This window comes from Drosophila santomea, chromosome 3R (assembly GCF_016746245.2).
Source record: "Drosophila santomea strain STO CAGO 1482 chromosome 3R, Prin_Dsan_1.1, whole genome shotgun sequence".
In the NCBI taxonomy this organism is placed as follows: Eukaryota; Metazoa; Arthropoda; class Insecta; order Diptera; family Drosophilidae; genus Drosophila; species Drosophila santomea.
This window is the reverse complement of record NC_053019.2, coordinates 14477475-14503924: the sequence shown is the minus strand read 5'-3', so window position 1 is coordinate 14503924 and position 26450 is coordinate 14477475. Positions and strand designations below refer to the sequence as shown.

Here is a 26450-nt window from a genome sequence, read left to right as displayed (position 1 = left end):
AAGCGCGTTGCAATTCAAGGGACTTCTTGGAAAAGTTATGCATGACTTTGAAGATTGGGAGCATTAAGGAATTTATTTTTGTTTTAAGGGTTAAAGGGATGAATACTTTAACCAGAATTGCAGTAAGAAGTACAATATTCTGATACTTTATTTCTGTTCCAATTAGCTTGTAATTAATAGGTCCTTTAGATCTTATTTATGTGCATGTGTCTGTTTCACCTCTTGATTTTCCCGAATTCGCAATGGCTTTCGGTTTTAGTTCCAGCCAAAGTAGTTAATCACATATTGCAATAAACAGATCACTACGCCTAGAATATCCGAAAAATGCGAAACAGGAAACGGGTGATCAAGTAAATCGGCCTGCATCCACTTTTCCGAAAGGCATTCGCCCGATGACCAAATCACCTGGCCAAACCCAGCCCCATTTGGACAATGGTACCGCTGGCGAGTGTTGAATTTCACTCGGCTAATTGCCCAGAGTGGCGTTGAGTGATGGGACCAACATGGCTGTGCGGCCATATATTCATACCTGTGTTTATGGCGGCTCCCTGGCGCAGATCCGAGCTGGAGGCGCCTCCAGAAATCAGATGAGGGCCCAGGAGAGTTCAGGAGTTGGCTGCGTTAATGGGTTGCGAGGCTGTAAACTTGCATACGGCTGTGCCACTTAATTTGGAGTAATGGCCTTGCACTTGGGGCTGGCGTTTGGGGATTGGGAGCGGTTCATGCAAAAGGGGGCTTTGATCAGCAGCGGATGCATCAAGACGATGGGAATTGGATTTGGGTGAGCCATCGAGCCATCGAGCAATCGCATTGGATCTTTCCTCGCTGACCATAAATTCTGTAAATTCAAAGCGCGAAGGAATGCCAGTGGCCAATTATTAGAGAATGTCAGCTTGTCGCTGATATCTTGGCCATGTTTGTATTGACGATCTCAACTCTTGGCTTCAACCGAGCGACAGAGAGAGAACGCTCCACTTATCGCTGCCTCATATCTAATATAGACAAGCAAACAGGTTCCCCACTTGCAGTTCAATCACGTCCGTCTTCTGCAGTTTGCCACAATCTCAAGTTCCCAGCATCTCAACATCCCAACATCCCAACATCCCAGCATCCCAGCATCCCAACGTCCCAGCATCCCAGTTCGAATCCCAGTGCTGGACTCTATTCTATTTCTTTTTTAATTGCTGCACTGCATCTGCCGGCTGGTCGGTCGGTTAGTTGCTGGGCAAAACGTTTGACAAATGCCAATGCCAACAATTACACGAGCAGCGATATCTCATGGATGCAACTGTGATTTGAACTCATTACGCTGCCCCGCCGCCATCCCCATCCTCATCATCATTATCATCCTGAACATGATGATCCTGAAGAGCAACATCATTATGAGCGGCAAAGGAGTTGGCAATGAAGATGTTCACGGGCAGCCGGTTTTCCCGTGGCAACATCTCTTGGCATCCCTGGCCCAAAACATCTTCATCTTCAACATCTGGCTCACAGCTCACAGCTCACAGTTGACCTTGTGCCACTTGAAGTGGCTGGCCGGCGACCCAGACACAAGTGAAAACAAAATCCCTATTCAAATCGCTCCCTCCATAAACCTAGTACCCGTATCCAAGTCGGACCCCCGCCCAGCCCCGCCTTCGTCGCTTCCCTCAGCCGAAAAGTGGCCGGCCTGGCCCGAACCTGAACTTGAAGTGCGGAACCAGATGCATGTAAGTAACGGTCCTGCGGCAGATGCCGCGTCTGCCTCGTGAGAAATCAAACTGTAAAGTGCGACGCGGTCTCTGACTCCATCTCCAGCTTTAGCCCCATCCTCATCCAGCCCCATGGCCTAAACAGGTTGCAGTGGTCGTATACCATTTTCGGTTTGTTGCGCTTCCTCACACATGCAACTGCAGTATTGGCTGCATCGGCCTCCGAGTTGCACAGGCGGTTGGCTTTTCCATGTGCCTTCTGCCTGGCATTAGCCCAAAACCAATTGCACAATTTGTAACAGCTTTTGACGCTTGCTGCCCCCTGTCTCCCGGCCCCTGCCCCCGTCCCGTGCCACCTGCCCCCGTGACATTATCCGCTTTTCCTTCAGCCGGGAGCTGCAAAATGCAACTGCTTCTGCAACGGACTGCAACGGATTGCAACAGACTGCCGAACCACGCCCTTTTAATCCCTTCTTGCCATGGCCTTTGCCAAATCCCATTTCCACTGGACTGCTACTGCTGCTGCTCCGATTGTGATGTGTCACCTTTGGGAATAGTGGGTGTTGCTTTGGCTGCTTTTTGTGGCACGTGGAATGCGGTTCTGGACGTGTGGATACTTTCTTCAAGAGGGGGCCTTTGAAAAAGTAAAGAATTCTAATGCCTTTAGGAGCGACGTTCTCTACAATCAACTCTAATAACACTCGTTCAATTTAATTCAGTAGCACAACTTTAGAGGTTGGCCAACAGATAAAAAAGTCCAATAAACAACAATGAAACTTATATTTGGAAGCTCTTCCAACTTGCAGTTGCAAGTTTTCCAATTTGAATATAAATCTAGTACTGGCCTTGATCAATAAACCTTTGCAAGGTGCTGCTTGAAGCTTTCTAGAATTGTTTTATCTGCCATCTAAAAATATTTAATTGCGTGCCTGGAATTTCTCAGTGCGTGTACAACCTTCAATTTGTAAAGTTTATTTTTCACAAGACTGGACGTTGTAAAGGAGTTTAAAGGAGCCTATTATATTCTTATTAGTCCACAACAAGAAATACATTTTACAAATACAGATGAAAATGTAAGAGCATAGCTCAACAGAATTCGGATCAAAACTCAATCCTGTTCCTCGTCCTCCTCCGAGGCAGCGCCATCCTCAGTTTCTTCGGCCATTCGCCGTTGCACCTTTTGCCGGACGTTGGCATCCTCGACCAGGTGCGCTGGCTGGATGCAGGTCTTGTTGGCACAGCCGAGCACCGGACATAGGATGCCAATGTTGTCCTTGATGATCAGCATCACCGAGTCGCGGTCGTAGATGTGGCCGCACACTTTGTTTCGCACGGGGTTCTTCATCAGCGCCTTGGACCAGGGATCATAGAGCGAGAAAATCTCGCCGCCGGTCTCTTCGATTCCTTCAATGATGAGGTCCTCATCCTGGTCGGCGCCATTCGCACCTAGCTGGGCAGTTGCAGATTTCACAGTTTTCTTGAAGTTCTTAAACTCGGCTATGTTCTTGACATTGATGCGCTTCTGGTCCACCGCTTCGGAGGTCTCCTTCCAGAGGTCCTCGAACTGCTCGATGGTGGAGCTCGAGTTTTGCACCTGCTGCATAGCCTGGTTAAGTGATTGGTGCTTGCTCTTCAAACGGATGAGATTCTCGGCGTGCTCCACGCGCAGACGCGCGCTTTCCTCCAGCAGCTTCTGGATCTCCCCGTCATCACTGAAATCGGAAACGACGTCTGCCATTTCCCTGAAGAACTTTGTGTTGTCCACAAAAGTGGTCAGTGCGGAATCCACATGCCGATTAAATTCCATTTTAAAGCCTAAATTCAATGTAGATGCAGAGTATTTGGAGCCAGATGTTTAATATCGATAGTTCGATAGGCAGGCTATCGAAGGTCAAATCGCTATCTTGCGAATTTTAATACTTCGCGTATTACTTTGAGTTTTAACTTTGGCATTGAAATAGAACTAGATAGCTGCAGCAGTGACTTAGAGCTCTATCAGCCCTATCATCAATCTAAATGTGTTGAAATGAACTTCTTCGAGGACGGGCATTTTACATGCAGATCCTGTTAAGTACTTCTAATTACCTATAATAGAAATTAAATATGTAAAATTACAGGCTTACGATACGAAGCTATCTGATCAAAATTACAACTAGCCTTCTCAACCCCAGCAAGTTGAGTGTGCAATCCATTAGAGAAATATGTGCGAAATTCGCCAGTTATCCCTTGGGTACATTTAAAGGTAATGCCTGCCCAAGAATCCCTTTGCCCGACTGTTAACTTTCAATCAACTCTATCATCAGTCATCAGCTGCCCCATCCTCCTCCGCCGGTCGAAAACTGGGCGTTCACCCAATCGCACCGACGTTCTCCCTCAACTGGAGCTGGGTTCTTGATGCTCGATGCTCGATGCTCGGGGATCGGGAATAGGGATCCCATCCGGCTTCACACCTTTCGCGCTGGCCACCACACACCTGTAATTTACACCCAACTCAACTCCTGTTTACGGATCGCGACGAAGACAATTTGTAGGACCCTCTGGGGCCGGTCCAGTCCAGTGGACGAGGCCAACTGATTCGGGCAAACTGATTGCGATTTCTAACTGCAACACACGCTGCAATAATTTCGTAATTTCTCACTCACTTAATTTAGCACAATTAATCTCAATTTCAGCTGTCAACCGGAGTAGAAACCTGGCAGAGTGTTTTTCCACATCGCTCCACTTCAGGTTGGGGATCTGGTTGGGGCGCACGCATGACTTTGCGGGCCAGTGGGAAGATTCCCATAAATATTGTACTGCCGTTAGAAATTCATGTGTAATTTGTCACCTGAAATTAATCTGCGTCCAACACAAGTCCGCCATCCAGAGTCAGAGTGTTGGGTGATTTGTTTGCGACTACTCCTCCTATGTTCGCTCTGACTCCCAAATTCAAACGCATGCCAAAGCGCTGACTGCTGTGACTCCAATTCTTCCCTGACATGACCTGGCTTTAATCTACCCCATCAATCTGTTCCAACCCGGTCCCAGCACTCCGTCCCACTCGCTGGCACCGTCACTGTTTATTATATCATCATAACGCCAACTGTTAACTGACTGTGACCGTCTGCCTCCGACTAAGAGTTCACCAGGAAAGTCACTGCCCCGCCGGTTATACTCGTACTCTGGCAGTGCGGCCTCCGATCTTGGGGTTCAGCACATGGTGGTGGCATGTTGGTGGCATGGTGGAGGTTCGAGGAGAGGTGGGCTTATCAAAAGTGGAACAACGTGAATGGCAATTAATAGGCCTTCTGTTGAATATTAATCATAGGTTGGCTGGCTCGGGAGGAAATATTTGCGTAAGAATATTCCGTCAAGTTTATAGCACAACCTTTTGCATGGTTGCTCCACCATTTTTGTATCATTTTTAGTTTTCAAAATAATTTCTATAATTCAAAACATTTCAATGATACAGTATACCGTTATGAGTTGTCTTAGACAAAATATTGTGTAATTTAAATGGTTTAAAATGGTAGGGGATATTTTTTATATTTTAAGCTTGCGTTAATTTGGTATTTTAGATTTTTATAAAATAATAGCCTTTTGGATAGCGCATACAATATTCTATTTCTTGCGTAATAATTATGGCTTCCTGTTTTCGTGCCCTTCTGGATGTCTGTTCCCTCGCATTGCCTCACATTTTGGGCCTTTTGTATTCTTTTTGGCCATTAGACAATGTTTAGGTTTACATTTGTGAGCGCTTTTAATTTAATTTGCCCCCCGAGCTTGCTACCACTTTATTGTTGTTATGGTTCTTTTCATTGTTGCTACTGCCACTGCTGGTTTTCCACATGGTGTGTATTATTATTATTTTTTTTGCCACATTTTGCGGTTTTTGGCCTATGTTTTCAACATTTCTCTGCTGCGGTTTAACAAATTTTCTGGAGATGTGGCTTGGCCTGGCCTGGTTCTTGTCTTGGCTTGGGTCTCGGCCTCCGCCTCGTTCTCTGTCTCGGTCTTGTCTCTCCATACAGGTTCTCCCTGTCGCTGTTGCGCTGGCAGTTTTTCTCTTGGGCTGCCGTACACTTGCTTAGATATAGATATGGTCTTGAAACGTTAGCAAACTCGCACACACACCGGAGGGGGGTCGCTGGCAGTGGCTAGGTGGGTTCGTTTCGTTTGCAGCTCCAGCTCTAGCTTCAGCTCTAGCTCCAGCTATAGCTTCAGTTTCAGCTCCAGTCCCGGCTCCATCCCATGTCCATCTCCATTCCGTCCACATTTATGGCAGTTGGCAGCCACAGCCGCAACCGCAGCCAAAGCCAAAGCCGCAGCCCCAGCAAGGTGTTATTTTCATTTCTAGGTTACTGACCCATGTCACATGTGTGTGCGGAAAATTCAATATTGCTGTGAAAAATACTTACACAACTATTAAATAAAGACATGGCCAAGACGGCCAAGAGACGGTGGTAGCAATGGGGCTTAGTGCCCAGCTGCCTGGCTTGTACTTAATAATTACGCTCATTTCATGCATGCGATGTTTGGATTCTTAGGAATCGACCGCCCACCATGTCCTACCCTACGTCGCCCTATCGCACCGCTGCTTGCTCGCTTTTCCAGCTGGAAATGAGAGAAAAATTCTTCGACTGCTGCTGCCGTTGGCAGTTCTTGCTTTTGGCTTAATTAATTACCGCATTCCACCGTCTTTAGCCATCGAGCCAGCCAACTACATCTCCGCATCTCTCTTTTTGCGGAACCCGAACGAAAGACTTAAGGCACAAACTCGCCTCGCTTTCCACTTCCTACTCGATAATCGATTGAGTTCGTACATGTCATTTGCAGCGCTTTTGTGGCATTGTTGACAGCACAAAACGATTCCAAATGAAAATGACATGATGTGCACGCCAAGATCGGGCTTAACCAGAGCATACTCTTCTATCGACTGGAGAGGAGTGGAGTGAGGCCTCATTGGCATGACAAATTACGACCCATTAATCTTGACACTGACTTTCACTTTGAACCAGCCCAGACCCAAAGCCCGTAGTTCACACACGGCTCACGAGATCTTCAGCGATCTTCCTTATTATGCAAATGTCAATCAGAGAAGCGTTGACAGGATCCTAAGCACCAAGGTCTACACTAGCATTAACACAAGTTCTGCTCAACAATTGTCACGAAACTAAATGTTGATAAAATTTTATAACGTAACATAGTATTTTCATAATTACATTTTAAAATGATAATTTTTTGTTGGGAACAGAACTACCTATTTTTTAAAGTATACTGCTAGAAATTAGATAAGATTTGGAAGGTTTTTCTTTTAATGTAACCCAAACTTAGTTAGTCCGCAACCATGGGAGCCAGCATAATTGGCAAATATATTGGCAGCATTTTGTTTCAAGCTCGATTCATTGTGTTACCCATTTAAATTAACGATACGATGTTTGATTCACGTGTAAACGATTAATCAAGTCCCAAGCTGAGAGTCCGACTCCAACTGGCTCCCATCCTTCCACCTGCCCCTTTACCACTGGTAACCACCTCTTCGCCAGCCGAAGAGTGCCACTTGCTGCGTTTTGTTCGCCAGCCGCGGGGTTGAGGAGCTGGATAAATGGGTCAGTAAGGTGGAATTCGATTTTCGGCTTACATCGAACGCTTAGAGCCAAATTAAATATTGGTAAAAAAAAAAAAAGATGTCATGGGGAGTTTTTATGGCAGAATTGAGATATTTTAGTTTCGGGCTAAATTGGCAGACCCATAACAGTTGGAATTATGGAAAAAAATGGGAAAAATGTGGGTAGAAGAAAAAGCGTTAAACCAGACCCATTAAATCGGATAAGCTGAATTAGCAGTCAATTTTATAATATAAGATACATGCTTATTTCGTTTGTTTATTTATAGAAATCACAAAAAAATTATGTTTAATTGGTTAAACTAATGCGTAAATAAAACATTGTGAAATTTGAAAAACTTTTATCCCAAAAAACTTTTTTTTCATTTGCAATAGCTCGCTGTTACTCCATGTGTACAACTTCATTCTCAGCTGATTTATGATCGTTAAGGGAAGACAGTGTTAAATGATCTGGGCTCATTCGATGTCTGAGTAATTCAGTAGTAAGAACTCAGCAATCGGCATGGATCCTCGATCTCAAGTCGTCGACGATCAACGATCAGTGTTGAGATTTCTGTCATTGAACTGCTGTGCTGTGCTGGAATCCATTGGAAGATCTATTTATCAGCGCGCAGTCATCCATGAATGAATGTTTCTCTTCATTTGGCCAAGAATCCAACAACGTTCGTTGAACTGCACTAAACCGATCAGCAGACCATTTACAATGTTCGAGTGTTAATTTTTCAAGCCGGTTAGCCATAAGAGATTATGGGCAATTTCATCTGAATTTGTTAGGAATTCGCGAACGCCGTCATGCAAATCGTAATTATTTCCAGAAACTTAGAGTGATAAATGATATGTGCAAAAACATAAACGTCTGCTTTTTAGATATGTGATTACTAATTACCCCATTTGTAAGAGAAATATTGCGAATAATTTATGTTTTACTTTTATTTCATGAAAGTAAAAGTAAGCTCTTCCTTAAGAGATGGCGATGTAGCAATCGGCCTAAAAGTAATTATAGTATCTACATGGGCGATTTCTCCTATTTAAAAGACGCTTTTAATGCTAACTGTATTTAAATATATGTTTTTTGGAAAACCCATTTAAATGTGGAATAACAGCTGAACCAGGAGTGGCCATAATAATTCCCCCTGTGCTACCAGTATTTCAGCATCCCAGCGTGAATTGAACTGAATCATCGGTTCGACCGCTCTTGGCATCCCCCATAAAAACGTCAACAATAGGCTGCACTCAGTGTTATGTAACAGTTATACTGATAACTCATAAAAAATCCCAACAAATGAGAGGCGAAAAATCTTTAACACTGACCCACTTTCAAAAGGCGGTGAGTCAATAAAGAAACCGCACACGGGTCGAAAATAAAAGAGCTTGCGCTAATACGGAGATTAAATAATCGCCCATCCATGAATCACCCCAGAAGGTGGGGGTGTGCTTTTCTGGGTGGGGGAGGGCGGTATTGCCAGTCCAGTGACAAAGTCTGGGAATGGGCGGGAAAGTGGCCAAAAGCAGTCGGGCCTAATTGATGGCCAAATATGTGTGTGCGCACGGCTATTTGTTTACCAGCGAGCCTGGGGGGGTCGAGGTCGCCGCAGCCGTAAACATTTGTGCACTTATCAATTTGCCAGGCAAAGAGCTCGCAATCAGCTGTTTAAACGAAAGACTTAAGGCACAAACTTGTCCGTCATAAATCTCTCTTCGGCGCTGAAGTCGGCTAAAGTCTGCTTCTGCGGTCTGGCTTCGGCTCTCTTCTTTCCAGCACTCTTCGAGCGTGCTTTTCTCTGGGCACCTGGCGCAGTTTTATGCGCTGGCTGATGCTTTGCCGGCCGCAGTTTGGTTTTCACAGCGCTCGAGTGCGGTTCAGATCGGTTTCCGATTCGGATTCGGTTTCGATTTCGCTGTTTGCTGTTCGCTGTTCGCTTTTCGGTTCGCACACTTGCAGCTCCATTCTATGTGGGGGAAAAAAAACACAAGAAGAAATTCACAAAAAGGTGCCTAATTTTGTTACACACTTTAACATTCAGCCCAGCGGCTAGAAATCCTAAAAAAAAAAACGATAAAGACACAAAAAAAAAAATAAAAAATAAAATAATAAGAAGTAACCGAAACCGACAAGACATTTCAATCAATCAAAAAGACTAGGCTAAACCTAATCGAAATTGCTAATCGAAAATTACACAAAATGGAAGAAACTGTTAAGAAATAAAGTCCAAGACCGAGCCGCCAAAAAGTGAGAGTTTTCCTCGTTCGTGCCCATGTTCGAGGTAATTTTGCCGTAGTTTCTTCATCTTGGGCTCCCTCTTCTCGATGCTTAAACAAACTTGCGACTCAATCACGACTAATTGCGCATGCGAGGCCGCTTTGTGCGTATTTAAAGCGCCGCCTCGACAACTTATGCCTCACATATGCATACTCCTCGTATATTACAAAACCGGAGCTCCACAATCTGCTTAATATGCGTGTCACGTTGCCGGCCATCAAGTTCAAATTGCATTCGCTGTCAACGCATTGCAGCTGAGGCAGCAGCATTTTCTGCTTGCGGCACGCGTTGAGATTTTGAAATTAACACCCCGAGGGGCGCACAAACTGGAGCACTCGGGCTGCTAATTAAGAAATAAAGCCTTATCGGGCGCAGCAAATGCTGACAGCAGGATAACAGAGCTAGACAGGATAATGAACTCCCGAGCTGCCAGTCGATAACTTTTGGCAGGCGACATGAGCACTAATTAGTCACAGACCCCTGCTAAATGCAAACTGCAATCGCCGCTCAACTTGGCACTTGTTGGCCAAAAAAAAAAAAACCAAAAACCTAAGACAAAAATCACGAACCGAGAACAACGAAAAACGCTTCGCTTTTCAGCGATAGCTATTGCTGCAACTTCAGCTTCAGCATCAGCTTCAGCTGCAAATGCAAAGTGAGTTAATGCCGCGGCAGCCAGTTTTTCCTGCTCCCGACACTGTCAAATGCCAACTCGCGGGCTGGGCGACTTGCTCGTGAGGCATTTAACTGCCAAGCTAATGCACTCACTCACAGATACTCACCAACACACTGGCACACGCGCTGCCAGCCGGTCAGGGATCTAATACAAGTGCAGTTAATTAATTTCTTTGTTGTTCTCTACGGTAAATCATGCCGTGTGTGTTGGCTCTTTGCTTCGTCGGGAGAATTTTCGCACAGAGAGTACAAGTGGCACATACGGAAAAAACACGTATGAAGGGCTTTTAGATGTTCCCAATATCAAAAATTAAACAATTATCATAAAACAGTTATTATTCAGTTAAAACAGAATATGTTTCATTAAGTTCTGTAGTCTTTTATATTTCGATCTAAATCTCCGTTAAAAGTGCCTGTCAGAAATTTTTCTGCAAAAAAACAACCTTCTTTTAAACGAAAGAACTCTTGGAAATATATTATTTGAATATTTACTTACAAATCCGTGTTTTCAATACGAAAAGCTCACTTGTCAAATCAAAATATGCCATATATTTAGGCAATATTTTTCTGTATATATAATATGAGGATCCCATTTCTTGCCGTGTACCGAAGGCAGAAGAACTCCGATCAGAACACTGCTTACTTCCCACTGTTTATTGAAGCCAAAGCTGGTGTCGTGGATTTTTCACCAGGCACTCCACACCAAAGTCTTTGACTTTGTCTTTTGTTGCAGCTACTTGAACTGCATTTGCATATAAATTAGTTTTGATAGCGCTCCACGGAGTCGCCAGTACCAATACCACTACCAGTACCAGAAGCAGCAGCAGTTTGATGTTTGTTCTGCAAATGCGTTGCGAAAAATCAACTTGCGGCTGCAACTGCCTAACGGGATTCATTAAGTGAAGTACAACACAGCAGCCGCTGGAAATGTGGAAAAGAGGGTGGGGACAGCAGGGAAATCTCCAGCGATAAGTCGGCAATAAAAATTGGCACCACTTTGGCACAATTAAGCCAAGGGGATGGGGCAACAAAAGATCGGGTGGCCAAGTGGCCGAGAGCTAACTAGCCAGCAGCAGCGTGGCTGAGGCGCTGCACCAGTTAATTGTTGGCCGTTGACAACTTCCACTCGTCGTCGTCTTCGTGCCACAAGGAAGCATACCATTAAGCGGCAAAGAAGTGCAAATTCACATTTAATGAGCCCCCGGGCAGCAGACGGGGGGCGCGGGGAAGGGGCAAAGGGGCAGGAAGCTGCGGCTTCAGCCAGCTGAAAGTGATTCCTGTGGTCGGCCGCACTGCGATTGCCACAAAGAAAAGATAAACAAGGGAAATAAGTGGTAAACTGCAAATTATTACTATAAAGAAATTTAATAATATGAAAACTATTCAGCATTTTGCCCACTCCCTTTTGTTTACAGTTTCATTCTTTCTACGCTCCATTCACTTAAGATGCAAATTATAAAGATAAAATCAACACACACATACATATGATTCTACTGCTCATTAGAATAGAACACCATCGATTTGAATAAAATGGAAGAGTATAAAACAAATGATTAGAGCATTCATTTTAACTAGTTCTTTCGAGCTTAGATTCTGGATTTCGCCTAATCATTAACGCTTTAATTATCATTGCCCGTTATATTACTTTTTATTGGGCCTCACTGTATTCGGAAATGTAAGCTGCAAATGCATTATTATTTAACTATAAATTTTAGCTTACTACAATGATATACTTAAGCCTAATGCATCATTTGGTTTAGGTGCTCATTTTATTGCTCTTTGTATATTTCCAACATTTTACCCAAATGAATCATGAATCGGGTTTGCTTTTTATGTGCCTTTTAAATCGACTAATTTGCTGGCGTCAGAGAAAACACAATTGGTTAGCCCAATTACAGGTGTGATAATGTTCCTCTCACCCAGTAAAGCATCTTTGCATTTAGAGACCGTCGATTGGGAGGGGACCCCCTTTGCTTGTCGCTTTCGAATCAGAGATCTGAAATTATAAACACGAAACATTAATTCGTTGAATCGTCGTCGTCGACGCTTTCAACTGTCACTTTTGAGTGGTCCGCGAATGTAAAATGCAATTTCCATTTCCATAACGCCTCATAACTCAAGATAGCCGTCAATTTTGGGTCTTTGCCTAACTGGCTACTTGGCTAACTGGCTAACTGGCTAACTGGCAGCCTGGGCAGCTCCAACCTGTTCAATGGAGCGGACTCCCCACGATCCGATCGGGCAGCTGATATGCATCAATTTTTGGCAATTTTTGGCAATTCCGATCGGCTACCAGCGAGTCTTAACCGAATGCAAATAGGGTCCGGCGTGTTTGGCCTAATCACATGGCTGTCGAGGGCTTTTTGCATAAATTTCGGCTGGCCAAGAGTGAAGCCGAAGCGATGTTAGGCTGGGCTGGGTGATTTCTAATTCGATGATCGTTGGCCCATTTTCATTAACAGCTCCACTTCTGTTTTGTTTTGCAGCCCACACTACATACGCCCACGACTGAAGAAAGGCAGTGAAATAAAAAGAAATCAACCGAAACAAAAGTGAAAAACAATAAAGGCCAAGGAAAATCACGATGCAATAAAAGTTTAACTCAATAGCAAGAGAAATAATATTTTTAATTCGAGACGCCGCAATAAAGAAAACAAATAAAGCCCGAGGGAAAAAAAATTAAGGCCCCAGCAACAATTAATTAAGAGTGTGGTGCAGTTAAACAAAACGAAAAAAAAAAAAAAACAAAAACAGAGCTATCTCCAGTGTATTTACAAAAGAGTTTTACGACTTCGCAGTGAAATGCATATCAATTAAACACCATATGCATTGTTAAAACAAAAAAGGAACAACACGCTATAATCGAAAAGAAATTTTAGTTAAAATTTGGTTTGCCATCACCCGAGGATTCGATGTGTTTTATTGACCATGAAAACGATGAAAAGTACGCGACTCTAAAAAATACCTATTTAAAAGTAATTAACGAAAATTCGCCAACTTGTGCGTGCAAATAATTCGAATAAAAGTAAGAAGTAAAAAGAGTTCAATTGTAAATGGAATAGCTGCCAAGTGAAAGAAATGGCAAGGAGTGAAAATCAAATGTAAAAATCTAGCAAAAGGTTTGCCGTTCTACAAAAAGATAATTAAACATTAAACCGACTCTTTAAGAAAGGCGTTCATTTTACAATCGCAGCTAAATAGCAAATAGCCGAAACTGAACTGAGCTGAAAAACTAGTGAGTTGAAGTCTTTATTATCTTTATTGTCCAAGCTTTCACCTATGTAGCACCAACCAAATTAACGATGCTTTTCGCAGATAAGATAGAGCATAAACTTTGGCTTGAAAACGTCTCATGTAACACACCTGAATTCTTATTTTCAAAACCCCTCTAACAAACCCCTCTCTTTCACGGTTCTCATCGCAGACTAATATTTTTAATGACCCCATCCATTCTACCAAGTCTCTTAATTAGGGAATCGTCCGTTAGGTCGGATGCCTAATTTACGATTTATTCTTGGCGCTTGAGTACTCCCCAAATATTATGTATTTACCGCGAAATTAACGTCAAAATTTGCTTTATAATCCCCCAAAATGGTTGGCACCTTTGGCAGGTGCCATTTACCCCAATAGTTAACTAATTAAATTGTGCTGTTGGCCCCGCACAATTTGCCCAGGCATTCTAATTTCGCAATAGTTACCCCATCAAATAACTTGTCTGTAAATCAGAGTCTGCCAGATTGCATGCGGTTATCTGACGGAGTGGAGTGTTATAAAATCAGCAATCCCCAGTCGAAGTCGAAGTCGTCTTCCAGGCCGACTGGATTGTGTCAACCTCAGTCTGTCTTTTGCCACAGCGTGTGTCGTTTTATTAGCGAAAGTCATCGAGCAGAATAATTGTTGCAATATGAACGTCTTCCCTCCGTTTCCAAAAGCCATATACCAATACCACTTCCATCCTATAAGACACCATACCTTACAATCCCATAAGATCCCATACCATCACCATCACCATCATACCATCATGCGGCAATCAAAGCGAGCGCTCATAAAGCGCAATTCACTTGCGCGTAAAACCAAATTTGTCCTCCTGCTCTTAACCAATTTCGGTGTCTCTGGGCCTTTTGGCCCACCAATTGCAGTGTTGGCAAGCGGCAAGCGGCAATCAGCAAACTGTGACCGTCTTTCGGATGCCTCCGGCGGTTATATAATTTTCCGAACCCATTATTCCATTTGTACAACTTCAGGCGCAAAATTATTTAAATGCGTCAAAAATTTCTGTCGCTTTGGGAAATGGTGAAATAATATCAGTGCGATAGTATAATTTCTGACTATTACGCCGATTGGGAAAGACCTTGGTTTCTGCGGGCAGTTATACAACGAAAGTGCAGTGCCCTTGGGCTTCACTCAGTTAAATTGATTGTTTGCTTTTCACATTTTCTATTTTCGGAAATTTGATTAAAAAGACAATCCCCAAGTCCCTGGGACATCAATAAATCAGTATATGTCATAAAAAGTTGATTTCATTCCTTAATTTTTAAAATTAAATTGAAATTTGTATTCCCATTTTAATTGACATTCCTGCTTTTAAGAGTCATGCTTAAGTAGTACTTTAACGTAATATAAAGCAACTGTGACTCTCTGAATTGCAGCATAAAGAGAAATGTATGACATAAGTCAAGAAATTCCCACCAAAAACAATGGCAATAAGGAATGACTTTGAGTACAATCAGGGTCAAGAGGAAGGTTCACTTTAAAAGAATTATCTAAGTGGCTTCATGTGGCTTATGTTACTGCATAAATGTCGTTTGCAGTCAAACAATAAATTAGAACAATATAATCTTTACCAGGTTTGGGTCACATAAAAGCACACATCACAATCAATCCAAATCGAGCATTACTCCTGCCTTGATTATTATCCATTTAAATGACTTTATGACATCAACACAGATACAATTTACAGCTATAGGCCGCAATCAAAGTCTAGACGACGAATGCAATTGCTGAATTAATCATTGGCCAACAGAGAGCCTCCGAATGAATGGCCAGAGTGGCGAGTGAATGAATGAATGAACGAGCGGCCTGTGATTATGAATGGCCAACGCAGATGTATAATTATTTCTGCATTAATTGCGAACACAGCAATTAACACTCTTGACACTCATTTTGCGAGCCGAAGACCCAGTTTAAATGAATCCTAAGGTGTGAATGGCAATGAATCGGCTGGCAATGTGGCAATGTGGCACTCCCTCTCGAGCAATAGCAATAGCAATAGCCATTCTATTTTAGCCACTTTTCTTTTCTAACTTTCTGCAGCTCATCTGCCCGGAGGCCCTCTTGGCAGCCACTCGAGTTGTCCGCGAATGGGACAAGTGAATGCTGATTGACCCACTGGATGGGTCCGTGGATCCATGGCCATGGGATCCATCCGCTGCGGGCATGCTCAAAAGTGATGGCAACGTGCACTTCATGCAAATTAACGATAAGGCAGGCGGTGGCTATCCCTTGCAGTACCACCACTTAGGGACATTTACTTCGGCCTCTTTTCACTTTCAATCTGTCAAATTGTCACACACCGAACTAAAAGTGGCAAAAAGTGATTGCCCCTGCACGACTTTGGCTCAAACATTTTTGCCTGGCATTTTTACAGGCCGAAAGTGTTACGCTTGCGATGCAGAGACTGTTACTTTTCGAAACTCTTTTTTTTTTTGCCTCGATTGAGGGCCTCATTTACGGTCAATTCGGAGCGTTACGGTTACGCACGTGTTGCCGTAACTTCCTCAAGGGACTGCGACTGGAACTGGGCCCGATCATGATCGTGAACGAAATGAGGTCTTTCAATTTACCAATTTACCAATCCATTCAACTGGCTGGCCCTCAGCGACCGTTATGAAATCGAAAATGAAGCCATTTAGAATAGGTGCTGGGTGCTGTGTGCTTGGTGCTGGGAGAAAAGCCAACTGGAAATGAAAACCGAATTAATTATGCCGCAGAATGGAAAATAAATTACGAGAAGTCACTTTAGAACCCGACCTCAAAAGCTGCCCCGTCATGCGGCTTGAGCCTAACTTTGAAGACAAAGTAAATGTTTGGACAATGCCCAGCCAGCTCACCCCTTTTATGTGATTCTTTGGCAGCGGGAAAGCCCATGCCCACAAAGTGAAGAAAAGGAGGTATGATGTTATAGTAAAACAAACAAACAAACCGACAACAATAACAGCTGGGGGCCCTCGGGGCAGCTAAACTTTGCGGTCAGTCAGAGGTGCAAGTGCAGCAGCGAGTGGAGTTGCATAGCACTTGACCATGCCCGCTGGCCATTGGTGGCCACCAACCGCTGGCTGACTGGCTGACCATTGGCCATTAGCCGCGTGAGGTTAATAAACCAGGGGAAACCAACCAAGCCCACTCTCGAGGTGATTTATGTTTGTGGCCCAGTCTCGGAAACTTAACAGGTTGGAAACGTTGTGCCTTAATTTCGGACCGACATAAAGATCGGCATTTAGACCGGCAAAAGCCGAAACTAATGCCCCGGCCAATGACTCGCCGGAGGATGCGTTACACATTGCGTATGCGTAATGCGCCAACAGGCGGCAAACGCAATTAATTAGCGCTCGCATTCGATTTCAATCAGCGAACAGGCGCCAGGCTGTAACAGTCGCTCCAAAAAGTTAACGAACGACCACAAAAAAGGAAAGTCGGCGAATAAACGGCATCCTGTGGTGTTTATTACTTGCAAACGAAATAATTTAAAGCAAAGTTGCAAAAAAATAATTGCAAATGGCACAAGATGTAAACACTTAATAAGCAAGTGCTCAGGTACTGGATTTATGCATTACACATTCCACATTAAATCACAATTTCTGCAAAATAGGCAAAAACTTCGGCTTTATAGGCCTTGTTTCAAATGTGATAGACTCGTAAAATGTAACATTGTTACTGTCTAAAGCTAATGACCTAGGTGAATAATTGATTTGATGTAGGGTAAAAGTGATGTCATGCATCACGGAATCACTGTTAAATCATAACTGCATTTCTGAGTCTCTGAGTCATACATTATTCATCAAGACTTTTGCCTTAGCTCGTAAAACGGTTTCTGGCCATTAATCCCTATATCAAATGGCTGTCATTTATCATGCTCGACTATAGAGCTCCATATTTCCAACAGCTATTCTCAGTTATAACGAGATTTTAAACACTTCTTTCAATTTACTGCAGCGCTTCCGCTGTTCGAGACTCGTTTCGCTTAGCTTTTTTTTGATTTTCACATTGATAAGCGGTCGACTCAGGTGCAACGACTTTTTCCCCTCACTGTTCTCAGTACTCATATCGTTCCCTTACTCGGATTCCCATTCCCCATCCCAAGTGCTAGTCGCTAGCCAAGTAGCGTCGAGCCACTGCCTCCAGGTATGGATGGCATGGATTTCACATGGCCGGCCACTCAAAAATTGTGTTTGCGTTACGCGCAGTGATTATAACAAGCTTCGAGCCCCTTCTTCAATTTTTCTCGCTCACTATCCCTCTTTCACTATCTCAAAAGATGCCGCCAGCCCAGCTTCATCTGGGTTTGTATGGCCCCCAAAGAAACCCCACAACATACGAGTACACACAAAAAAAGTACTCTTAAGTAGTGTTTGTTAGTGTCCCGTAACCTTTTTGATTAGAAAACAAATCAATATGTATGGGGATGCAAAGTAACTAGTTTTCAGTGTACCATTTACCTGCGTATCAGGCTTACCTGCTTAAGTCGCTTGTGGCCTGTGCAATCCAGTTGTTTATCTTTTTCATTAGGCTGGGCGGCCTGTCATCTGTGCCGTCGCCTGTCGATTGACAAAACGCCTACCGGTTAAGAGCGTTCCTCATCCTCCTCAGCTGATAGCAGATACCACTTGCTGAAGCTGGAGATGAAGATGACAGCTGGGAGCAGGGAGCTGGGAGCTGGGGGCTGGGGGCTGCCCAGATGCCGATGCCCCCGGACGGGAGTGCTCTTAACTAAACGAACTGAGACTTTTCCTCACTTTACCACACGCCAAAAGAGCTGAAAAAGGGCAGGGAGTTAGGGGAGTTGAGGAACTTAAGTGACTGACGCAAATTGCGCAATTGTTATTACAATTACTCTTTTTCACTAAGTCGGCTGCTGCAGGCCCAGCTTTGAGTTCAAGTCAGCTACTCAGCACGTACTTGCACTCAGCGAAAAAGGTGTGAGCTTCTTCGAAGACAATGTGTGAAAGTGGGGTGAACATTCTACAACTTGAACTGCAGTATTTCCTAAATTAAAATTCTTGGAAAAATTCAAAGTATCCAGCCAACGGATTTAATGAAAGTGAAAACCAGAGCAGAACCATTATGAAGCCACTTTCGATAAAAGTACAGTTTAAGCCAACTTCTGTCTGCGCTTCAATGCCGATTGAAACCAAAGAAATCTAGGGAATGCGGTGCTAGCATAAAAATATTGGTCCAACTGCTTACCTTTAATTAATACACTCTAGGTCTAGATTATTTTTAGCAGTGAGTACTTTAGACTTCCCAAAGCGCCGACTAACTCTGGCAGGTCATGTTGAAACACAGCCAACATTGGGGCTAACATTTTTCTAATAGCTCCAGCATTTTGCCGGAAAATCATTCGGACCATGGGCTGGATTTGAGTCTTCGTCTGTCTGGTGAGTTGAGTCGATGTCTGCCCATTTGACTGTTTGTCAGAGCACTGGTGCTACCCGTCTTTGGCTCGTTTTGGGCTCCTAAAGATAGTCATTAGCACGAGAGATTGCTGTTGCTGCTTCGAATAGCTGCTACTACTGCCACTATTTCTTCTCTGCTTCTGTTTTTGGGCGTTTAAACGGGGTAATTACGTTTCGGGTATTTTTCGACCAGTTCTCTGCGAAAAATAAGCCCAAAATTAAAGAAGCCAACGAAGTTGAAAAGAAGTAAAAACTAAACTCTGCCTCGGCTGCTGCTGCTGCTGTTGCTGTTGCTACTTTCGTTGAGGAAATGAAAACGTAACGAAATCGATTTCCAACGGTTCCAACGCTATATAGACACCGGCGTGTGGCAGGGGCAAGCACATCTTTACCCCCCGCTCCCAATTGGAAATAGAGTTATTAGAAATGAGCAGCGCTAACGTTTCGTTTGCGTTTCTGGCTCAAAGGAGTCTGCAGACCCGGCCAATTGATGAATCGATTCGAGCGACCCATGAAGAACTCGGCTCCAAGTCGGACACGATGTGGGGAAAAATGTTCGGACCAAAGCTGAAATTAATCTCGAGGCACATGTTCATCCGCCGCTTCCACATCCACATCCACATCCATATCCACATCAACTCAAGCTCCAACTCCAACATCAATATCAATTTCGGTTTCAATCAACATGGACATGGAGCGTTTTCCAAGCCAATGATGTGCACAAAGTATTTGGTATCAAATTGCATTCAAACGATTTGTAATTATAATCAACATTAAGATGATTAGGCGATAAACGGGATTTGGTTGGGGCCGCGCTTTGAGTATCGATTGAGTGTGTCGATTGAGTGATGTTTGGGTATCTACATTTTTCAATGAATGTCGGATAATTATGAATAAATTCACGAGAGAGTTTTGTCTCATACAAATTTGAAAGAATATATAAATTAATTTGGGCATGTTAAGTTAAGTCCAGTACATTTTTGGTTTTAATGATTCTTCTTATCTTTACTATCTCAACTATACTAACTCAACTATAGTGTCCACTTTTGTTTTTTTTTTATTTAATCATAATTGATTGCTGTGTCCATATCCCATTTAAATTAAGTTCCACCAATTACTGGCCATTAACTCTACCAAACCTTCCCTCTGAAGATCCTTCACCTCAGCCCCCCATGAGTTGCATAATGTGTTCAAGTGTCACTTAATTGCCACAATCCCGCCCCCAAAGTGCTGTCAGCACATCCATTCACTTGGCTCCTTTCCGCACTCCTCCCTCCATGAGTTATCATCGTTGCATATGGCCATCATCATGATGATGGCGATCGTGTGATTACGATCTGTGGCCGGCTAATGCCGCCATCTCGTGTATGTGGGTTGTCTGGTGGGTGGGCCATTTGAAGCACCACCAACTCCACCGGCACCACCACATGCATTCCTAACTTAAGTGAGGCATCCTGCAGTTAGCCTACTAATTACAGCCGGAGCACATTGCGCCCGGCATTCTGGCTGGCAGTGCAAACATAAACCATAGATTGGCACAATAAAAAAAAGAGCATACGATTTTCTAACAACAAACTTTGGCTAACCATACTGATTATTACTATTCTCCGTGCAATCCATATCCATTGCAGACATGCGCCCGGCACGTTACCGATGAAGCAAGCAACTTTAATCAGACCCAGACTCAGACACAGGTGAGTTGACAACCCGAGGGGAATGGGGGGAGTTGGGGTAAATAAGGGGGCACGTGCAACTGGGGAGGCAGCGATGTGTGCAACCAGTTTAGGCTACAAACCATAAAGGCAAACATCTAATTTGGCCAGCAATGGATTGGCTAAACTTTAATTAAATTTGTTGAATAGAAAAAATACTCTAGCTATTCCGCTTTGATGAGCTGCAGCGAAGAGGAGTATGAAAGGGGCGGGGAAGCAGTGCACTTGCTTTTGGGACAAGAAATTATTAATTGTAGCATGTGTCGTTTGACGTCGTCTTCGTCGTCGTCGTGCGATCGCAATAAATTTTTTCCAGTCTTGTTACAACAATAAAACAAGACAGCAGCCACGAACAAAGCTGATTATGAAGCAAAAGTGAAAAGTTGTAATTAAACCAGTCACTGACTGCCTGCACGGCGAGCGGCACAAACAGCAAAAACAAACTGCAGCAGCAACTGCAGCAGCAACAATCATAAAGAGTAGAAATCGTTGCTTGACTTTGGCTTTTTTTTTTCCTGCCACTTTTTGTGGCGACAAGTGCGCTTAATTAGTGGAGGACCTAACGGCGGGGGGGAGGCCCCAAACCCAAACAGGGTTCTGGTGGATGGGTTCCGGCAGGCGAAACAAGACTAATGTCCGAAAACTGTCATGCCCGTTCCTTGCAGCAGAAGAAGCACACCAACGGCAGCCACCACGATGTGTCCCAAAAGGCATTGGCTAGTCAACAACAGAGCAACGGGCTCGCGAGGATCGGGAGGATCGGGAGGATCGGGAGGATCAGGAGGATCAGGAGGAGCGGCGGCGCGGAGCAGGCGCAGTCTAGACCAAATAGTAGAAGTATTAGTAGCCTTAATCGTAGTCAATTGCCTGGCCACAGCAGCAGCGGCGCTGATCACACCGCCCGACAGCCTCGAGTCACTGGGCTCCCTGGGCTCACTGGGCATCCCGTCATCCTCCTTCGCCTCCTCCTCCTCCTCTGAGGACGACGATGACATGACTAGCGGCTTCTACCGCAGCCCGCACCGCCTGGAGGGCTATCCGCAGTTGCAGCAGCTGCAGCGCGGCCACAACTTCAAGATCAGCCCCAAGCCGTGCTCCTTTGGCCGCGTCGAGGGCACCTGCATGTTCGTGTGGGAGTGCATCAAGTCCGAGGGCAAGCACGTGGGCATGTGCGTCGACTCCTTCATGTTCGGCTCCTGCTGCACGCACAACTACACCGACAACATCGTCCTGCCCCAGACGGCATTCTCCTACACGAGGCCCACGAAGCCACTCACGCTCCGCCCGCGACCGCCGGCAGCGCCCTACAAGCCGATGATCAGGTAAGAGATTAGCAATTGATGGGTACTTGTGTTTGGTTACCACTGTCAATAAACATTTAAGATCTCTGTGTCAGTACCACTTCATGGGACTAACAAATATATTGCTTATAATAGCGGCTTGAAAGATAGCATAATCTATGCAAAATATTATAATTTTATAAGCATACATACATGCAATATTACGTATAATAATACTCTGTGTATTTTGGTAAAGATTTATTTGCCTTACTAATTTCCCGTTGAATTACCGTCTGCAGCGGCATGACCACCATAGAGCGTCCCCACGGCTCTGGCACCCTTGTGATTCGTCCTTCGGGTCCGCACCACCAGGGCACACTGGCGCGCCCGCATCCGCCGCCCTACCAGAGCAAGCCCACCACCGCCTCGGATCTGCAGGGCGCAGCCTCGCATCCCAGCTCCAGTTCCAGCTCCAGCTCCAGCTCTAGTTTGAATCCCAGTAAGTGGAGCTGAAGGAGGCTGGGCTTGGCGCCCCCGCCCAACGGTGATGCATTGTTAGCATGAATTGTAACAAACAAATACCATCCGCAGATAGCATTTGGCATACATCGACCCAGCAGCAGCAGCAGCAGCAGCATCAGCAGAACCACTGGCAGATGACCACCGAGCCTAGCTTTATTACCAAGCCGCGACCCACCGGCTGGACCAAGCCCGGCATCGTCAATTTGCCAATGCCCGCGCGACCCTCCAAGCCGTCGAAGCCCACAAAGAAACCGATTGTCTACGACCGGACACCGCCGCCGCCTCCGTCCGTCCCACCGTCCATATCCACATCGACGACATCAACGTCGCTGTATTGGCCGGGGCAGACGCATCCCCCCCAGCCGCATCGCCCCACCAGGCCGCAGGTATGTAAATACGAGTCTGGTTCGGCTTTTGGGTCCAGGTCCATATCCAGGTTCATGTTCTGGGTCCTGGGTTCTGGGTTCTGGGTGATGCATTGATGTCGAAAGCGAAACAAACGAGCCACGAGGTCATTTACTCCTCGACTGAGACTGGGGACTGGGGACTGGGCCTCCAACCTCAGCTCCATAATGGCAGGCCACAGCCTTGGGGGACATTTTATTGTTTGCACAATGCGGTGCCGAAGCCAAAAGTTGATGTAAGATTCGCCTGCCGCACTCAGGGGTGTGTGTGGAATTTAGGACCCTTCCAGGAAAGGGTACCTTAAACAGAGCATGCCACTTGTTAGCTTACAGTTCAGGAATGGGATTTGCATATGGGGCTATGGGGTTTCGAAGAAAACTGAAATGAGCTGGCTAAACATTTATGCAGCACAGTTAATTCTAAAGTTAATGGGTTGTATGAAAGTGTGCACAGACCTATTTTGAAAATCGTTTTACACATAACTTTATTAGAGCATCCCAACGTTCATTTAAAATCTCTGAAAAAGCTTCTTAGTTAATGCAGATTTAGCGGCGAAATGAAAAATTGATTCTTTGCGTGGAATGGGAATGGAAATGGAATGGGAACCGGGAACCGGCAATGGAGAATGATTTGCCGCCGGACGACCCTGGTCGAGTATTTTAGCATAATGTTTACCACTTTGGCCTGCCTTGCAGCTGTCGCCGGGCACATCATTAGCCGCATCCTCGTCCTCGCATTGGCCAACGTCAACCACCTCAACGACATCCACATCCATAACCACGACAACAACCACACGACGCACAACCACACCAGCGACCACAACGAGGAGGACCACGACAAACAAGCCCACAAGGCCCTACCAGCGGCCCACCACGGCGATCTCCAGCTCGAGCACCTCCACCACTTCGGGCCAGACTCCCACCACGTCCAGGCCGATTAGCTCCAGCAGCTCCAGCAGCACCAGCGCAATCGTCACCAGCAGCCAACGGCCAACGCAGCCTACGCACCGTCCGCCGGTCCTGGCCACCTCCGGCATCGAGACCAACGAGATATCTGACTCCTCCATCCCCGACGCCGGAGCTCTGGGCCATGTGAAGACCATTTCGGCGGCTCGCAGCGGTAAGTACCTAGTCCTTGCACTTGGCGATGCCATTTAGAGTACCCTTCAAACAAGGTTTAATATACATATGCTTGGTCATTGTAGATAGCTTATTAGACATAATTAATATGTTTTCAAAAATCTGAAATAATTGGTTATAGTTTAAAGATATAATTTAACTCTCACGACTTTAGCTTTGTTGCTTAGCAATATCAGTTATATTGCCCATTGGTTGTTTTTGACACTCATATATTGAAATATAGTTAATATTCATATATATTTTATTTGACTCAAGTTTTCATTACTGTTTTACGTTAGTTTATTAATGATAAAAGAGCAGCCAAATTTCGATAAGAGTTTTCTTTTTTAATAAAATAACTCCGTAGAACGTTAAAAAATCAATTTGTGAGGTTTCTAGATACAGTTTCCCAAATATAGTAAGATACAGTGATATGTATGCCTAAGTTCGCAAGCACCCATCGTGACACTGCAATTTGTTATTGCTGCAATTGCAGAGTGCGGAATACCGACTTTGGCGCGGCCCGAGACGCGGATCGTGGGCGGTAAGAGCGCGGCCTTCGGTCGTTGGCCCTGGCAGGTGTCGGTGCGGCGCACCTCCTTCTTTGGATTCTCCAGCACCCACCGCTGCGGTGGCGCTTTGATCAACGAGAACTGGATAGCCACCGCCGGACATTGCGTGGACGAGTGAGTGGATCAGCCCAAAACCGGACTAGATCCAGATCCAGATCCACATTGAGCTAATCCCTGCCTCCCTCTTCCATTTGCAGCCTGCTCATCTCGCAGATACGCATCCGCGTGGGCGAGTACGACTTCTCGCATGTGCAGGAACAGCTGCCCTACATAGAGCGCGGGGTGGCCAAGAAGGTGGTGCATCCCAAGTATAGCTTCCTCACGTACGAGTACGACCTGGCGCTGGTCAAGCTGGAGCAGCCGCTCGAATTCGCGCCGCATGTCAGTCCCATTTGCCTGCCCGAGACGGAGAGCCTTCTAATTGGCATGAACGCCACGGTCACCGGCTGGGGTCGTCTCAGCGAGGGCGGCACCCTGCCCTCCGTCCTCCAAGAGGTGAGTGTTAACACGGCTTTAAGGCCCATTTTTAGAATCCAGCGACAATGATAACCGCTGCGAATCGAACGCAAGAGATTGTCGGCGTGGTTCTTAATGGGGAGTTAGCAATTAGGAGCAGTCAGAGAATCATAAAAAGGAATTTCCATCCATCCATGGATATAAAGATCTGTAGCATAAACCTAAAAAAAAAATTAAATGCGAGACCGAAATGTATTTGCTTATATAATATAATGCTCTATCTAATCTATTACTAATTTATAGGTCTCCGTGCCGATTGTAAGCAACGACAATTGCAAATCGATGTTCATGCGAGCCGGTCGCCAGGAGTTCATTCCGGATATATTCCTATGTGCGGGCTATGAAACGGGAGGGCAGGACTCCTGTCAGGGCGATTCCGGAGGTCCCCTGCAGGTAAGATGGAATCTGTAGTAACCCTATAAGATATATGCTAACATGTATTCTGCAGGCCAAGTCGCAGGATGGACGCTTCTTTCTGGCCGGGATCATCTCCTGGGGCATTGGCTGTGCCGAGGCCAACTTGCCCGGAGTCTGTACGAGAATCTCCAAGTTTACGCCGTGGATACTGGAGCATGTCAGATGATGATCAGAAGATACTGACGTTGGCAGATCGACTTTTGTTATTTGTTTTAATTTATCAGTTGTAGCTATAAGTCTTGTGTGATTTAACTTAAAGGAATGTTAAGCGTAGTTAGCTTCAATTTAACAATTTTAACAGCATAGACCTTGACTTGGCCTTGTGGGCCACTGCCACGCCCCTATCCGCACTCACACACTCACCCACTCACATACGCACACACACACACTCACACAAAAACACACACAGTCAACGCCCACTAAGTTAGTCTAGCGAAATGTTAGCACCGTAAGTTGTCTAACATGGAAATCGGTCGGATTTCGAATAGGATTATCTATTTGTACATAGCCGAAGGGGTCGGGGGTTGGGGAGGGGGGATTGGGAGTCATTTGCATGTCCACAAGTTGTTGGTATTTTAGTGTAGTAATATTTAACAATTAACTAAATCTATATTTATTGTAAACAAATGCATGCAAACATCCGAACGTTGTTTGTATCTTGCCCAAAGAACAAGTCTATCTATAGCGATGCGAAAGCTCGAGAGCAATAAAAGATTAATGAAAATACTGTCTAATAAATAGTGCCGCAATCGGAGAATTGCTCCGCTCGAGATACCCATCGCTATAAGCGCCGATTTCCTCCTCAGCCCAATGACAGCCCTCGAGGGCACCGCGAATGAACGGCCAAGACCATTCACACAATTTGCAGTCATCGCCATGTTCGGCTGCTGGCCATGATCATTGACGATGATGATTGGCACAATCGGTTTTGCACGTGGGGAGATGGGAGACGGGAGATGGAGGATGGGAAACATCCGCAGCCGACACTTTCCTCCGGATTTC

General features: G+C 45.1%; 2 protein-coding genes across 2 annotated transcripts; one reads left to right on the top strand and one right to left on the bottom strand.

Moving 5' to 3' along the window:
• Nucleotides 1-2643: 2643 nt before the first annotated feature.
• Nucleotides 2644-3614, bottom strand: LOC120452296 (E3 SUMO-protein ligase NSE2-like). Its single transcript, XM_039636431.2, has one exon. The coding sequence runs from the start codon at nucleotides 3499-3501 to the stop codon at nucleotides 2803-2805; it is 699 nt and encodes a 232-aa protein (XP_039492365.1). The 5' UTR covers nucleotides 3502-3614; the 3' UTR covers nucleotides 2644-2802.
• Nucleotides 3615-3867: 253 nt separating this feature from the next.
• LOC120452295 (serine proteinase stubble) lies at nucleotides 3868-26089 on the top strand. The gene is made up of 11 exons (XM_039636430.1): nucleotides 3868-3936; nucleotides 3998-4320; nucleotides 20538-20600; nucleotides 21284-21940; nucleotides 22198-22397; nucleotides 22490-22806; nucleotides 23521-23944; nucleotides 24440-24629; nucleotides 24713-25010; nucleotides 25275-25424; nucleotides 25480-26089. The coding sequence occupies exons 3-11, from the start codon at nucleotides 20560-20562 to the stop codon at nucleotides 25612-25614; spliced, it is 2412 nt and encodes an 803-aa protein (XP_039492364.1). The 5' UTR covers nucleotides 3868-3936; nucleotides 3998-4320; nucleotides 20538-20559; the 3' UTR covers nucleotides 25615-26089.
• The last annotated feature ends 361 nt before the right edge of the window (nucleotides 26090-26450 follow it).

Excerpts from the sequence above, each read along its gene's own strand:
- LOC120452296 (XM_039636431.2), bottom strand. The coding sequence starts at position 3,501 with ATGGAATTTAATCGGCATGTGGATTCCGCACTGACCACTTTTGTGGAC.
- LOC120452295 (XM_039636430.1), top strand. The coding sequence starts at position 20,560 with ATGAAGCAAGCAACTTTAATCAGACCCAGACTCAGACACAG. Across the intron at positions 23,945-24,439 it reads CATTTCGGCGGCTCGCAGCG|AGTGCGGAATACCGACTTTG; the intron begins GTAAGTACCTAG and ends CTGCAATTGCAG. Across the intron at positions 25,425-25,479 it reads ATTCCGGAGGTCCCCTGCAG|GCCAAGTCGCAGGATGGACG; the intron begins GTAAGATGGAAT and ends TGTATTCTGCAG.